The 17,240-nt window shown below is 52.5% G+C and overlaps 1 protein-coding gene across 1 annotated transcript; it reads left to right on the top strand.

The window, feature by feature from the left end:
• Nucleotides 1–236: 236 nt before the first annotated feature.
• DACT2 (dishevelled binding antagonist of beta catenin 2) lies at nucleotides 237–11,375 on the top strand. The gene is made up of 4 exons (XM_074333857.2): nucleotides 237–710; nucleotides 6,705–6,837; nucleotides 7,653–7,916; nucleotides 8,940–11,375. The coding sequence occupies exons 1-4, from the start codon at nucleotides 474–476 to the stop codon at nucleotides 10,595–10,597; spliced, it is 2,292 nt and encodes a 763-aa protein (XP_074189958.2). The 5' UTR covers nucleotides 237–473; the 3' UTR covers nucleotides 10,598–11,375.
• The last annotated feature ends 5,865 nt before the right edge of the window (nucleotides 11,376–17,240 follow it).

Below are 17,240 nucleotides of genomic sequence, written 5' to 3' on the forward strand. Positions count from 1 at the left end.
CTATTATTAAAAAAAAGAAAAGAAGAAAAGGCAAGTCGAAGTTTCTAAACTACAGACATACATTAGGAAAGTAACACGTTTTTCAAATTTGTAATGAATTAACACGATAACACGGTCTTTACGATATTGTCCCAAGAATTTAAGTTAAACTTCTCCCCATGTGTATTCCACTTTCGTCCTTTCCCCCCTCCCGCCAGGGCTCGTCCTTCCCCTTCCGTCCCCTCTGAGGGTCGCAATACGCATTCTAGTCCCGGGGGACCCGGGCGCGGCGCTCAGCCGACGGGGCGGGCCGGGGGGCGGCCGCTGTGACCTCGGGGCGTGTGCAAACACCGCCCTCCGCGGCCACCGATAGGTCCCACCCCACCTTGGCGACCTGCGGACCCGGGGGCGGGGAGAAGCGGCGCAGGAGGCCGCGCGCACCGCCGGGGCGCCGCTGGGGAGGCCGGGGACGCTGCTGGAGGCCTGGGCACAGGATGTGGGCTCCGGGTGGCCCGCCGGGGCCTGCGGGCTGGGACCGCCGCAGGGTGGGCGCCCGGCTGCGCGCGGCACTCGCTGGGCTGCACGAGCTGCAGGGGCTGCGCGCCAGACAGCAGGCGCGCGTGCGGGGCGCCCTGGCCATGCAGCCCCGGGCCGCTCCCGCCGCCCCGCGCGGCCCTCGTGCCCACGAGCAGCGGCTGGAGGCGGCGCTGGCGGCGCTGCAGGAGCAACTGGTAAGGAGCACGCGCAGGGGTCGTTGGGGCGCGCGGGGCAGCGGGCACCGCGTCCCGGTGCAGGCACCGCGCGGAGGGCGGTCCGACCGGCTGAGGGGCGCCCTTTGGGGTTTCGGTTGCAAACGAGTGGGTGGCGGAGGCCCGAGGCGCAGGGCACTGGGGCTGCACGGTCTCTGCTACTTCCCGGCGGACAGACGAGGATGCATTCCTGTCGGTTTGAGTTTCAGGGCTGTCCTGATAAGAACGCCATAAATCGGTTTTCCCTGGTGGGAGCAGCTAGTGACTAGGATCACATTCCCCTGGTACCGTACCAACTTCTCCCAGCCGGAGGGTCAGGGACAGCAGTGCTGGCGTGCGGCGCGTACCCCGAAGGGACCCCAGGAATGTCTCAAGTTGATGGGGCCACGTCATTGTAACAAATGTTGGGGAAAGCCCGTGTGGATGCGGCCCCTGACCTGGAGAAGGAGGTGTGTCCCCGAGTCCCAGAGGCGGTGCAGCCAGAGCCTCAGCGTCGCGTTTCGGCTGTCCCCAGAGTACCCTCCAAGGCCAGATCCTTTTTGTGCGATCCACGGAAGACCCCGGCGTGATTGCGCCTCTGGCTTTAATCAGATGTGTGGTTTCAGTTCGTGTATTGGAAACAAATCAAGAGAGTTTTTGTAGTATTGCAGTGATTTTTACGGGAAAAAGTAAAAGGCTATATAGAAACATTTCTACTCGATGGGGTTAATTAACTCTCTTACTCTGAGTGGATTGTTTTTAAATTAGAAAATCAAGTCCCTCCTGTTTAAAAGTTGCTGTCTGTACCAAGTAGTCTAGCCGGATGAAGCTTCAGCTTTGCTCCCCGCTGAGCTCAGCTTCCCCCACCCCCCACCCCCCACACACACTGACTTGTTGGCTTCTCTGGGTTACAGGGGCAGGAAGGCCAGCGTCCTGAGATGCCCCCAGGACCCCTGCTGTCTTCCCATGTTGCCAACAGCAGCCCTGACTGGGCAGCCTGTCCTCTCTGTGACTCAGCTGCTCCTACTTGGAGGACTGGAGCTGGCCATGGAGTGGAAACCTCACACGTAGTTTTACGCGCCCGCTTTTTCATGTCATGGCAGCATGCGTAGGCTGTTTGCACCCAGATGCGTCTTACCTGGCACTTGAGCTCAGTGAGCACACAATAGCCCACAAAGATGCATGACACGCGTGTAGCAGGAAGGAGCTGCTGAGATGCTTCCGTGAATTGTTCTATCAAGGGGGTAGGAGCACAGTTGATGATTAACTTGGCCTCAGTAACACACAGATCAGACTTGTGAGCACTCACTCAGCCTCTAATTACTAGTAGCCTTTTGGGGAAGAAGATCAAACAGGTTCTTTTGTTTAACTTTTTTTTTTTTTTAATGTGGGGACCAGAAGGAACATGCAGACTTTGTCTTGAAACTTTGTTCTTGGAACAGATTATGTGATCAAAAGAGAAGAAGAATTGAAATGTGTGTGACATCAGCTCAGCGCTTAACACTTCTACATTTTTCTTACAGGGAAAAAATTAGGAATGATCCTAGCTCTGTGACGATGAGCACAGCGGGAGACTTTCATCTCCAGGGCAGCTGCACATGCACTAACTCCCACTTAACTCAGCACCCCCACCCCCACCCCCGACTGTGTCCACCTGGCCAGGGGTCACCATTCAGGTGTGAAGACAGGAAGAGCTTTATCTGACCCTCAGCACCTTTATCTTGCAGGGGATCCCAAGTGAGAATGAGCTTGAGCATTTCTGGGGATTGAAATGCAATTAGGACAAGAGCAGCATTTGTCACAATCATGCTTATCAAAACACACTGCACCTGTTTAATCGCTGAGTCTGAAATCACAGAACGCGCAGTAGGTGTTTCGTGTTGGATAAATACATGAGCGACTGTTATGCTGTAACAGGTGAAATCATTTCAGGATTTACCATCTCCCTGCTCTAGATCTCTGAGCTCTTGAAGCCCCGTGACCTCTGCCCAAAGTAGTTGTTACTGTCTGGCCAGCCCCTGCTCCCCTGCTGTGTCTTCCAGGGAGACTTGTGGTTTCCCCAGAAGTGGTGCCACCCCCACCCCCCCCACCCCACCCCACCCCCGTCTGATTCCGGCTAGGCTTCCAGCAGCACTGATGCAGACAGAGTTAGGTGCCCTGAGGAGTGGGAAGCCCCGGGTCCCAGCAGGAGGCTCTGCAGGCGGGCGTTGGTGGGAGACGTCCCCTTAGGTGGGAGGTGAACACAGACTGGGGACTCTTTAGTGAGATCTTACGCTGAAGAATTTCCTGGTAGTTGACTTTGCTGGTCGTGACTTGTCCTAAGAGTGGCAGCAATTCCTTTTCCACAATAAACACTGCAGGACAAACTGACGGTCTGATTGCAGCTGTGACCTTGGTGTCTGGGTTCTCTGAGGGTTGACCGTGCTGCTTGGTGAACTCTCAGGGAGAGGAGCCCTGTCAAGGTCACGAGTGAGGGCGAGGCCTCCCAGGACCCTGAAGGTTTCTGTCTACATGTCTCGGCCTGTTATCCATGAGGCTAATCTGTGCCCCAGGCTTTGCTACTGATTGATGGACCTCTTTTCAAGTGAGGGAGTGACGCTTAAGCACCGTAGGGCACAGGCGATAGCCACGGAGCTCATGCGTGAAGTGTTTCCTTTGCACAGTCTCAGCTTTCCAGGAAAGAAAGGAGGTGTCGTCAATGGCCCCTCTGTATCCTGAACATGGGGTGTTTTGCACTCTTGTCCCCTGACTGCCACACAGGTTTGAGGAGGCTGGGCTGCTGAACTGCAGACAGGAGCAAAAGGCAAAGGAAATGGAAGCAGCTCATCCTGTGAAAGTGAGCCTCTTAGAGACGGGACGAGCCCGATGTTGTTGGTTGATGGCAGTCCCTGGATAGACGTTCTCAGACCTTTTGTGGTTTGTAGTCATAATTAAATCTTTGGAGTCCCTGGGCAGCTTGTGAAAATGCAGGTTCCCAGGCGAGCCCTAGCATCTGTCGATGGGTGTGACAAGGGCCCAGGAATCTGCATTTGTACCTGGTGCTCCACCTCCTGGGGAGCCGTGGGTGTGCTCTCCCTCCCCTGAGCCTGTGCTCAGGCCCAGGGGGATTCTGACACAGTGTCCACTGCCGGACAGTGAACCTGAGTGCCTGTGGGGTGCGGAGAGATGGGGGGCCCCAAGCTTTCTCCCTGTGCTGGAGGGAATCAGTGTGGCTGCAACAGTCAGCGCCACTCAGCACTGACGTTTGTGTGACAAGCTTGTCTCTGCAGAACCGCGTGGGCACACACGCTGTGTGGCCGGCTCTGCAGGGGTCTTGCTCCATCCTGGTCACAGAAGGGGCTTTTCATGCAGCACAGTTAGACTCCAAGAAGGAGTTAATGAGAAGCAGAGACATAAACCCCAAGTGATGGACAGGAGAGGTTAATGAGGACAGTGTAAACCCCCAGCGTTAACCCCTGAAGTCCACAGGCGTTCTGAGGATGCAGGAAGTCATCTGTGAGGACCCGGAGCTGTGCGTGGTGGCCTCTCAGCATTAATCAGAACCCACCGATGGAAGGCCCGGCTGGCAGACACCCGTCACCGAGCAGTGGCTTCCAGCACAAACACAGGGCGACTCTTGTTTTGGAAGGGGATTGGAGAGGGAGGGAGGGAGGAAGCCAGCTGGGGGTCCGAGACTTCATCCTTCAGGAGGAAGAGATCACTTCAAACACTGAAGTGTGGCCTGCCTTGGGACATCACTTCACCTTGGTACCATGGTCTTGTTTGATGACGGGGAAAATTCACTCGTGCTAAAAGTACGCACTGGGCCCTTTGTAGGAATCGAAGTGTTTTCACATGATGGTAACTTGCTGGAAGCCCATCTTTGCGTGCTCTGCTGGTGCTCTGGTAGAGGCGTTTACCTGGGGACCGGTTTCCCCAGGTGTAACAGTGTTCAAGGTGAGAAGCCAGGATGTTAGGCCAGGCAGGGTGGGTCTGGGAGCTTAGCTATAAGTCAGGACGGGTGTGTGCCATGCTATGTGTACGATCACAGAATGACTGTGAGGTCACACTGGGAGGGTGTCCTGAGGCCCAGGAGTGGGTCCTAAGGAACATGCAGTGAGGTGATGGTCTGCCAATCACCATGCTGAGTGCGGGCCCTGGGGCACTATCAGGGCACGCTGTGCCCACCCCATTCTCTCAAAAGCATTGGAACTTGCTGCCACCTGCTTCTGTGCTTGATGAGTTCTCACGTTATTGAAATTACGGAAGTAATGTTTCTGGGCCCATAAGCTGGGCCTCGGGAGTTCCTCATTTCCAATACAACAATTTAAATACAATTAATCATTTTCTTAAACAGGATGGACCATATAATTACTTTTGTTAATTATTCCCTTAAACATAATTGTTAATCAAAACAAGGAATTTGTGCAGTGGACCTTGACAACAGGGTGAAGTTTTATTGCAGGAAGGAGATCGTCATTTATGAATCCCTTGGTGCTGGTTTGACATGTGTATGTGTTTGTGTGTGAGAGTATATATCATGAGCACTAAACACAGCGTGTATTATGTGGTTTGATATATACATGCATGCATCATGTATATTACATAGTATATACACATGTATTATATGTATAGTATATAACACACACATAGGTATTATACTAATATGTATATTATATACTATATGTACACATAGGTATACATATATAGTACATACACATATGTATATTATATAATATATACACACACGTAGCATATGTATATTACATAGTATGTACACATGTATAATATATATTATATAACACACACATAGGTATACTAATATGTATATTATTTACTATATGTACACATAGGTATACGTATATTATATAGTACATGCACATATGTATATTATATAATATATACACGTAGCATGTGTATATTACATAGTATGTACACATGTATCATGTATATTGTATAGTATGTACACACATAGGTATTACATGTGCATTATATATAAACATGTATTATATGTATATTACATAGTATACACACATATTGTAAGTATATTATAGTATATACACACAGGTATATTATGTAATACATAGCTATTATATGTTTATTATATACTATATACACATAGCTAGTATATGTATATTACATAGTACATACACATGTAGCATATGTATATTATATAGTATATACACATATATCATGTATATTATATAGTATACACACACATGCATCATGTCTATTACATGGTATATACACGTGTGGAGCATATGTATGTATGTAGTCTGCACGCATGTTTTGTATGTATATTACATAACATGGTTAATACCCACAATCCCCTGTTTTACAGTTGGGAAGCTGAGACGGGGAGATGATAGAGCCTCTTAGGGCAGAACTAAGTTGGACCCTCTGAACCAAAAAGACCCTCAGGCAGATTTTCAGGCTGTTTTTTCCTCAGGCTGGCAGTGCCCCCTCCTTCCCTGATAGCCTAGGAAACCTGTATAGTGCAGTATTGGGGGCTGTGCATATACAGAATGGGGGCCTTTTTCTCTCCTGGGAACTTTCCATCCCCTTGAAAGATCAAAGGGCTGCCCACCCCACCCCCACCCCCATCTATGCACCATGGACCAGGGAGAGAATACGGCAACACAGGCACCGGACACAAGTCCACTCTGCACCAGCACAGGAAAGGGTGTTCACACGCAGAACTGAAAAAAGCCAGCAGTTGAAAGTATCGTGTGGGGTGCCTGCTGAAGGAGGTGTTTTGTGCTGTTTTAAGCCAGACTTCACCCCCGTAGGCGTATTACTCCGCATCCCTATTAAAGACGGCTAATTGAAAATTGCTGATAAAACAGTATACAGTTGGGGAAAAACCTGTGGGAGGTGGGAGGGGTCAGTGGGCTTTCCCGCCTACCAACAGGTAAGGAAGGCTGCCGGTTAGGCTGACGCAGGAGCCGAGGTTGTACACGTGCACATGCCCTTCCCGTTTCTGTACTGGAAACAGTTTTCTCGTCTGTCGCTTCTTAGAATCGGCTAAGACGCCAGGACGTTGGCCTGAAAACCCACTTGGACCAGCTGGACCAGCAGATCAGTGAGCTGCAGCTGGACGTGAGAAGGACCTCCATCGAGGCCCCAGACAGCGACAGCCGGCCCAGTTCAGGTGCGCGCACACACACACACACACACACACACACACACACACACCACACACCACACATACACACCACATGCAAACCCACACCACACACCCCCACACACACGTCACCACACACAGACCACACATACATACACACCCCACCATACACACCCCTACACACACCACACACAGACACACCACACACCACACACACAACATGACACCCCACACACACACACACACTACATGACACACACACACACCCCACACACACACACACACACACATACACACACACGTCACCACACATACACACCACACGCAAACCCACACCACACACACGTCACCACACACAGACCACACATACATACACACCCCACCATACACACCCCTACACACACACACACACACACCACACACACACACTACATGACACACACACCCCCACACACACACCACACACCCCCAAACACCCCCCCCCACACACACACACACCCCACACACCACACACACACACACACACACCCCCACACACACGTCACCACACACACCACACACACCACACATACACACCACACGCAAACCCACACCACACACCACCACACACAGACCACACATACATACACACCCCACCATACACACCCCTACACACACCACACACAGACACACCACACACCACACACACAACATGACACCCCCACACACACACACACACTACATGACACACACACACAACCCACACACACACACACACACGCACACATACACACCACACGCAAACCCACCACACACACACACACACACCCCCCGCACTGACCGCCTCTGTCTGCCCCGTCCAGGCTTCTACGAGCTGAGTGACGGTGGCTCCTGCTCCTTGTCTGCTTCCTGCACGTCAGTATGCAGTGACCGCCTGTCCTCCTCCCTGGGCACTTTGCTGCCCACCACCCTCACGGCCCGGACCAGCGCAGGGGACTGCCGGCCCTGGTCAGCTGACGAGACCACCATGTGTGGGGCCCCTGTGCCCACATGGGGACCCCAGGCCACTGAAGATGGTGCAGTCCAGCCGCTACAGGACACATCCCGACCCCGGCCAGTGTCTACAGGTAAAGAAGATCAGGAAGGTTGGGAGGGCCCACCCAGGCGGTGGGGTGCAGACTCCCCAAGTCTCATCCAGGCAGTGGGGACGGCTGTGGGGCACTGATCCCTGGGTCCTATCTAGATGGTGGGGGTGGCTAAGGGGTGTGGACCCCTGGGTGCCACCCAGGCAGTGGGGACGGCTATGGGGTACAGACTTCCCAAGTCCCACCTAGGCGGTGGGGATGTCTATGGGGCACAGACCCCCGGGTCCCAGCCACGTGGTAGGGATGTCGAGCATGGCAGGAAACCTAGCAGCACTGCTCCCCATTTTCTGTAGGCGTTTCGGGGGTTTAGGTGGAGGTAGGAGTCACATAGCCACTTGTGGTCATTAGGGCAGGGCTGAAGCGTTGCTCTAAGCATTTTTCTTATTATATGAAATGAACATTGGACAGTTTTCTCAAACACCCTCCCAAGCCCTGATGCAGCCTGAGTGGCCTCCGTCCAAGCAGAGTGCAGAGCGCTGACCGTGAACCTGGGAGCTCCGCCCATGTGCAGCTCGTCTCCAGGCCTTGACTTGCCTTCTGGCTGTCCCTAACAGAAGGACGCCACCTTTGGACGCATTTCATTTCCAATACAAGACCCGGCTTAGTGATTCCGTGTGGTCTGTCCTTGGTGAGCACCCTGCGATGTCCCCTGGTCCTCAGGGAAGGTGTGCCCCCGACCTCTGTCCAGAGCCCACCCTGTGGTCCCAGGTCCCTGTCTTTCCAGGCATCCTCAGAATCTTCCACGAACAAGGCCTCAAACTGACACATTTTGTGTCTAGGATTTATCTGTCCCTGAAAGGGGAACCATTGGAACCGGTGATGGAATCAGTACACACTTGAGGTCTCCACAGACATTTTCTGTCCAGGCATCGACGCAAGTGGCCAGCTGTGCGTGGCTTTCTCCGGATGGAGGAGCGCTCAGCTGTCGTTATGCTGCTGTGAAGTGGGATAAGACTGGGTTAGCATCTTCCCTCATTCCTGTATTTGTTCATTTCTTGTTCCCAGGTGACCTTGAACGAGTCCTGGCGGCTGAGGTGGGGCTCCAGAAGGCCAGTGCTGCCCCAAAGTCCACTTCCTTTCTCTGCCATGGGATGGACCTCCCACCCAACGTGCTGGACCCCAAGTACCAGCGTGACCTGGTGTCCAAGGGAGGCAGGGAGGTGTACCCATACCCCAGCCCCCTACATGCGGTGGCTTTGCAGAGCCCCCTCTTTGCTCTGACCAAGGAGACCCTGCAGCGTGACGGCCCCTCACCCCCTAGGGAGTCCCTTCTCGGCCCCTCAGGTCCCAGCTCAATCCGGACTGGACCTGTCCTTGAGGCTGGCCCAGCTGCAGCCTACATAGACAGGCTGTTACGACTGCGGGGCCAAGGGAACCCCACAAGGGGCAATGTGAGTGAGCAGGGACCCCCAAGATGTGAGGTGTCCCCATCCCAGAGAGCGGAGAGTGAAGGCCACCCAGAGAAGCTACTGTACACCCCAGGAAGAGCAGATGTGGGAGGGGTGGCTCAGAGGAGGGACGCCAGTGAGAACGGCCTCAAGCAGCAGGGACCTGTGCCCCTTGTGGGCACCCTGTACCCCAGCTGCCTTCCCGAGGAGGGCCACAAGCCCTCCAGTAGCTGTGTCTGTGTGGGGACCACCCCGGGCTCCCCTCAGCTGGGGTGTAGGCCTCCATCTCCTGGCTCTCAGGCCCAGCAGCCAGCTCCTGACTGCTGGGAAGGCAAAGCCAGGTCACCCCCCAGGACTGCGGTCAGGGAGAGCCCCGCCCTGGCCCCAGGGCAGTGTGTGCACCCCCACTGTGTTGGCAGCAGAGCTTCCCCCATGGGGCTGAAAACTGGCCACCCCATGACAAAGGCTCTGAAGATCGGGAGGGGGACCAGCGACAAGGCACTAAGGGTAGGGAGGCAGCCACCACCCTGGGGCGCCCTTGTAAGCCCCCAGCTGACCCCTAAGTGGGGGGCTGGGCTCCAGAGGAGGCCCACCCTGGTGGGGGAGGCGCCCGGCCGGTCCTGCTCTGAGTCCAGCCTCTACCCTGTGTCCCTCCTCATCCCCCTGTTGGTGGCCCACCAAGAGGGCCACCGGGCTTCGGCCCAGGCCTTGTTTCCCTTGGAAGCAGTGCCACCCATGGCGGCCGGTGGGGAGACCCGGAGGAAACAGCGCAGGTGGCAGTCCTCCGTGGAGATCTCAGCCAGGGCCCGCCTGGCCAGTGCCCAGGGCCCTAGCCTGGGGCCCCCACGGCCCACAGCAAGGAGAGGGGGTGGCCCGCGGCCTGTGTGCCCCCGGGCCAGGCCCAGGCTGCCCCGCCAGGACGCCCAGGCCAGGAGCGAGTCTGGCGGCTCGGAGCACTCAGCCGAATGTGCCTCCCTGTTCCACTCCACCATCGCGGAGACCAGCGAGGACGAGGACCCGGCCAGCGACCACACTGCCAGCCGCTTCGGGGATGGGGAGTCCAGTGGCAGTGACGTGGAGGGCGGTGTCCGGGCCAGTGGGAGCCACCTGGCCTGGCCTCGGGCAGCCCCCCAGCAGCCCCCGCGGGCTGCAGCTGGCTCCAGGCCGCCCCTGCCCCCGGTGCCCAAACTCTGCCGCATCAAGGCCTCCAAGGCCCTGAAGAAGAAGATCCGCAGGTTCCAGCCAGCCGCTCTGAAGGTCATGACCATGGTGTGAGCTGGCCAAGAGGCTCTGGCCCAGGCAAAGTGGCCAGTGTCCCAAAAACAACCTGAGGACCCAGGGATGACAGGCATGTGACAGGCACAAAGGGGCCTTCCCAGGGCTAAGGAATCGAGCTTCAATGGCCCGTTTAACATGCAGACATGGGTTTGCATGTCATGTTGCCAGTTTGCTTGCCAGAGGTGGTGATGGAGCAGGTGCCCTGAGCTGGGCCCCGCAGTGACTCGGGGGCACGTTTCCCCACCCCATGGAGACGTTCCAGGAGACCTCTGCAGTGTCAGGTCTCACGAGCTGAGCCGGCCAGCTGACTGCATCTGTCAGCATCTCCCCGGGACAGACTTCTCACCTCGCTTTCCAGGTGTCTGTGTTGTCACCTGGTGGCTGCTCACCTCTGTCCTCGCCCTACTCCTCTGGGCGGTGTGTCCCCAGTGCTTATAAACCATCCCTCCCCAAAAGCATTCTTTTTAGGAGACGGCTGCAGGACTGTGTTCTGGAAATCGGATTGGAGTGCGAATCCCTTGTTAAGTCCTCAGCGTGAATAAACGTGCGGATTATGCTGTGTCTTCGCCAATCACAGGGACATGTTTCCTTTCCCTTTCACCATCCCTCCTGGAGGTTCCCTGTTGGGCCTATAGTAGGTGTTCAGCAAACCCTTGTTCCTCCCGTCACGTGGGCGCTCTCACCCCAAGTGGGAAAATGCAGCTCATATGAGCACAGCCCAAACTCTGGTTTCAGTCCACTTCAGTTGAGCATAAAAGTATTTTGAAAAAAATAACTTCTTGTTGTTTATTTGTCAAAGGAAATGTCAGCATTTCAAGGGGAAGATGGGATGTCAGAGCAGCAATCAGCTGAGCACCCTGCAGCAGCTTTACCTTGAATGACTCAGAGCGTCTCCCAAGTAGGGATGGAGCCCCGAAATAAGGGGCGGGGCATCCCCCCTGGGCCCTCACGGAGTCGGTCTCTCACCCTGCCCTCAGGCTAAGTGATTGGTTGTGGGAACTTTTGAAGGAAAACTCAGAAAACCGGCCAAAATACTAGTAGACTCAGACTAGGGGTATGAACTAGATTCCGGAATCAGTTTAAGGAGATGAACATTTTGAAAAGCGATTAACGTTTTAGAACAAAGAAGTGACATGTACAGGGTAGGAGACTGAGGTTTCTGAAAGTGAACAGAGTTGGGGGCAGGGGAACCTGCGTTCTGTGAAACCTCCAAAATGTAACCATTTCAAAGGGCCCAGAGCCGACAAATGCAAGCCCTGTACTGAGTCTGTGAAGAACACCCTTCTGCTTCACAGAACCTGCTTCCTGGCAGAGGTAAAAGGGTCTTCCTAAACTCTCAAAACATGTGTTGCTGTTTAAAAAAAGAACTCAAAGCCACCCATGATGGAGTTTTATTGCAAAGACATCACACGGGACATTTTGTAAGAATGGACTGATTCTCAACTGTGTGGCCCAGAAGTGATGGGAACCCTGGTCCTGCCAGGGCCTCCGAGCTGGTGAGGCTTTTGAGTCAAGACTCAGGCCCGTTCCACCCTCACCTGGGTCCGTGAGGCTGCACAGCCTGCAGCCATTCCGGAGAAATGGCCTCAAAATTCCTTTTCCCATTTAGTCGTGCATTCTGGGTGCTTTATACAACTAAGGGGCTGGGAGGGCAGCGTTTTTAGTGCACACACACTTCCCTTTCGTCCTCCATGATGGCAGACCCTGCCCTTGTGTCACAGGATGGAAACCCCAGGCTCTGTCGCTTGCCATGGTCCAGCGGGGTCAGCCCTGAATGGGATGCAATGGGCCTGGGTCTCCCTGGGGTTCCTGACCGTTTATTTTTCTCGCAAACCAGACTCCAAAGTGCAGCGAGATGGGAATGCAGCCCCCACCTGGAGATCCTGGCCTGTCTGTGCAACTAGCAAACCACTGTGCCCACTCACCAAGCGAACTAACCAGAAAAATGGCGCATATTCCAAACGAAACGCCGCTGTGGCGTCAGGGATGGAATGTGTCCTCAGTGATCTGACATCCAAATCAGCCGTTGATCAGTCTCCCTCCCACCCTCGCTCCTTTCCTCTCTTTCTCTCGCTCCCCCCACCCTGTCTCCACTGTGGAGGCCCAGACACACACTTCAACTTACCCAAGGCCGCAGGCTGCTTCCTTGCCAGTGCTCTTGACTCTGGCACTTATTGTCCAGCACGTTTGGAGTAAATAAGTATAATCCTAGATGCTAGGTCCTCCCATCTGCCTACGGCCAGATGCCTTTGCTTCCCTGGTAATTCGGCAGGAGGACACAGCCCAGGGCTCCAGCTTGCCGGGCTGTTAGCAATTACGTGGCCTCAGGCTGGCATCTTCATAACCTTCCTGAGTTTACCTCCTCTTTTATAAAACCTCAGAATTTGGCACAAGGAGTAAATTGAGTTGAAAATGGGTCCCAGTCTGCTCACCATGTCTGTTTCCTGTCCCTGAGGAACACAAGGAACGGCTGAGGGACAGAGCAGCCAAGCTCAGACACCACAGGCCACAGAGCTGAGTGACCAAGACAGCCCAGCTGGTTAAGGTCACGGAGGAGGCTGTGGGCAGGAAAGGAGCAGACCAGGTGTACTCAGGCCCTGTGTGGCTGTGCAGGTCACAGGCCAGGCCTGGCCTCCTGTAGGGTAAGGAGTCAGCATGGGTGCCTGACCCTCGTCTGTGAGGATCACCCAGTCACCACCAGGAAGGGCTGGGTGTCTGCGGTGTGCGGGCACTGGGAGAGACAGCTCTTTGGGGGAAATACTTTAAATACAGAGTTAAAATCCAGAATGTCAGTGATGAGAAGCTAATTTGAGTCAGTCTGAAAATCTAGTGCTAAATTTCAAACCAGACTATTAATGCTATAAAAACAGAGAAGGATATGCAAGGAAGGCAGATGGTCCAGGCAGTGTTAACCTGAAAAAGCGCGTTAGGCTGTAATGAACAACGAAGAGCAGGCATCTGAGCAGGAGATTGCAATCTGGGAGTCACAGATTCAGGTAGCGGCCGCATGTGTGGTTTCCCTTTAGGTCCTCCATGCAAATGAAGGGTTCTGGCTAGTTCACCAGGGGTCAGTTAGGTCCAGTATGCAGACAAAGGCGGTGGAAGTATAAGTGCTGTTCCCAGCGAGGTCCCTACGCATGTGTAAACGAAGGACACTGGCTGATGAAAGGATTGGTCCCTTTCATGAGGGATAAGATGCTCTGGTTGCTATGGCGAGAAGGAAGTCAAGTTCTGGATGTGGTTTCATGGTTGACTTAAAAGTTCAAGAGTTCAAGAGTGGGGTGTGCATAAGGTTCCATTTTAGTTCCCTTGACACAATGACTCTATCTTGGCAATTTTCATTCACAGCGTAATGTGCAGAAACACGGATTAATTGTGACATTCCATGTTATAACATTTGTTTGCCTGAGTATTTTATATTTTTAGCATATTTTTCCTCTGAACAGATATGGTTGTAACCACTCATAGTGAAGGGGAAATAAAGCAGGAAACTCACCTGGGCAGAATGTGGCCTGTAACTCGAGGGGGCATTAGTAGGTGATAGGTTTGGGGGCAGGGGGATCCTTCAAGTGCGTTTGAAGAGACATGAGCTATTTCCCCATTCCTCAAGTTTAAAAAAGGGACAATTTGACTTTTTGGATCTTTAGAAACCATTTGTAACTTCCAGCATGATTGAAATACAAATAATTTAGCAACTTATAAAAGTAAAGGGTAAACTAGTTCTTTCCAAGTATCAGAGTCAAGCTAAGGTAGAAATTAGATACATGAGAATTTCTAACTCAATTTATAAGAATTAGAAAAAGTTTAGCTATAATGTCAGAGAAGATACCACAATGTATTTTAACAAATCATACAGTATCATTTGGGAAAACGAAATGTTTATCTTTCTGAATGTTCGTGTCCCCCCAAATCCTCATGTTGAGGCCCTACCCCCCGGTGTGATGGTGTTTGCAGGTGGGGTCTTGATTAGGGTGAGGTGAAGTCATGAGGGTGGGGCGCTGGACAAGGGGATTAAAGAAGAGGTCCTGTGATGGCACAGCAAGGTGGCAGCCGCCTCCAAGCCAGGAAAGGAGGCCTCAGAATGAAACCACACTGCCTGCACCTTGATGTCTTGCCTTCCGTCCTGAACCATGAGAAATAAACGTCTGTTGTTTAAGCCTCTGGTCTGTGGTGTTTGGTTACAGCAGCCCCTTTGCACACATGGAGCTTTCAGAGAGTGGGAAAAGTTGAGAAAGAAGTGGGTGAATTCAGAAACAGCACTCAGGACTGTAGGAAAAAGAAGCTGTGGTACATGCGAGGGGTGCTTGGTGAGGGGAGTGTTTTGGGTTTCTCCAGCTCGTTCTGTGTCGGAAGCAGGACAGAAATGAGGGCAGCCCTCAGGTGTGGATCAGATCCTGGCCGGCGGGGCCCATCGTTAGAGAAGTTACAGCACTTCCAGGATTGTCACCGGGGAGAGCAGCCTGACTTCCTGCAAGTCTGACACAGCAGTCAGCGTCCTGGGAGGTTTGTTGCGCGTGAGGGGTGGGTTTCCCGGGCAGGACCCGTCCGGCTGTGGTCAGAGCTCCATTTCGCAGATGGTCTGGCATTGTCCGAGTGTCTGCTGTCTCTCAGAAGCAGGGGGAACTGGGTCAGACTTGTCTGGAGAGACCCGCTATCCAGCTGAAATGGGGCTAAGAAGAGGCCAGTGAGGAGGCCCGGTCCAGGTCCGGATGCGGCCCGGCGGCGTGGCAGTGCCAAAATGAGGGGTGGAAGGAGGTGTGCGCGTGGGCGACAGGACGACTCCTGGAGGTGGTGTGGCTTGGGGAGCCCTCACTCCTGCGGAAGGCACCCGAGCAGCAACGACACAGAGTGCACAGAACCCTGAAGTTTTTCCAAAGTCGTTCATTTCTCCTCAGTAAGAAATGAGCGTTCTTATTGGAGTAAGAATGTATTCTTGTTCTTAACATCTTTACAGAATTAAGAACGTTCTAATCAGTACTTTTATTTACATTTTTATTTTATTCTATTTTTTTTATTCCATTATATTTCCATTTTTATGTTTGTTTCAGCCACGGTCTCCTCACCAATGATAAAATCCTCAGTGAACAAAATAACAAATCATTAACTTCAGTGTATTTTTATTTTCCTCCATTTCCATGTCCTCATCCCATTTGGGGACACATGTTGCAATTTCATATTTCAGTTCCTGTGACACACTTCACCTCTTGGGGCTGCATTTACGGTTTGTGACAAGAGTAGTATCAGTCCCTGATATAGCGCAGCTCCCGCCAATGACACTCATCATGGCTGTACATCCAGAGCTCACGTCCATGCTGACAGAGACACTCACTGTGAAGAAGAGAAGGAGATGGTAGGTCTCGGGATTTGGATGAGCAGAAGCCCGCACAGTGGAATTTATGTGGAGCCCACGAAGCATCTGTGCACCAGGAAGAACTGACTCTTCCTAATCCCTCTGTGAGGAGAAATCCACAGGCTGTCTGTGCGGAACAAAGCAGTTGCTTAGCTTGTTTAAGTACCAAGTACTCAGGCTGGTCCTCAGCTGCCAGGCGGAGACTTCCGCCCTTGCTTAAATAGACCTGGTCCCACCTGGTCATTAGGAAATGGACACTTAGCAGGCTTTTGAGGCCCCCCGTGCACTCCCTGTGCATTGGGTCTAGAAAGCACTTCTAACAGCAGATCTAACAGCAGGTCTGTCTGGAATACAGCATCCTAGCCTGCTGAGTCCTGCTCTGAACAAATGTCTTGTCCCCATTGTGAAATAGCATCTGGATGGTCCTGATGGTTCTGAAAGAGAATTGCATTCAACCGTCCTTCACAATATCCAACATTCCTTGTTGTCTTTAGACTATTTCATTGGGTCTCCGTTCTCCATCCTGGAGGGGATTGGCGTTGTAGAGATCTCTTTCAATGACAGGTTTCTGTTTGACATGCAAACCAGCTATTGTAAAATCATCAAAATATAGTTTCAGATGTTGATGATGATGGACCTTTGGCAAAGATAACCCTCTGTGGTACTTGCTGTGGTGCGTTTGCTGGGTGACAGATTGTGGACTCGGTTCACCAAGGGTGCACTGCAAATGCATCTGTGTTTGGGTTGACCAGCCGATGTGACTTCCCCACTCGATAAATTGACACTTATCTTGTCCAGCTCTGCAGTGATTCTGTGATTGACAGGGGAGGCATTTCAGCTCACTCGAAGTGAGTTGCAAAATTCATGTCATGAGAATAATAGTTCCTAGAGTAGAATTTCATTTACAGTGTACTTATATTTATTTGCTGCCAAATATATTTTTAATTTGCCTGCGTTCAGACTGTTCATAACAGTGGAAGTTGTAGGATCCCGAGTCAGAGCCACAGAGTTTGTACGTAAAGTGTTAGTGGGAGCTCATCTAAGTTCATCTCAAAAAGATCATAGACGATTAGGAAAACGGATGGAAAACACACAGAAGTTTAACTTCTCTGCATTTGTGCCTCAGAAGCAAATCCCACGAGGCTGCAGGAATCCTAACCGGCCCTTCTATTGGCTGAGGAACATGAGATAATATTTAATATTTAATATGAAGATTGTACTTTTACAGATAATTTAGGGGTAACATAGTTTATTGAAGGATTCTCAGGGGCCTGTCATGAGAGGATCTCA

The sequence above is a fragment of the Rhinolophus sinicus genome, chromosome 2 (genome assembly GCF_057876585.1).
Source record: "Rhinolophus sinicus isolate RSI-liver-muscle chromosome 2, RSI-T2T, whole genome shotgun sequence".
Taxonomy (NCBI): domain Eukaryota; kingdom Metazoa; phylum Chordata; class Mammalia; order Chiroptera; family Rhinolophidae; genus Rhinolophus; species Rhinolophus sinicus.

Excerpts from the sequence above, each read along its gene's own strand:
- DACT2 (XM_074333857.2), top strand. The coding sequence starts at position 474 with ATGTGGGCTCCGGGTGGCCCGCCGGGGCCTGCGGGCTGGGACCGCCGC. Across the intron at positions 6,838-7,652 it reads CGACAGCCGGCCCAGTTCAG|GCTTCTACGAGCTGAGTGAC; the intron begins GTGCGCGCACAC and ends TGCCCCGTCCAG. Across the intron at positions 7,917-8,939 it reads ACCCCGGCCAGTGTCTACAG|GTGACCTTGAACGAGTCCTG; the intron begins GTAAAGAAGATC and ends TCTTGTTCCCAG.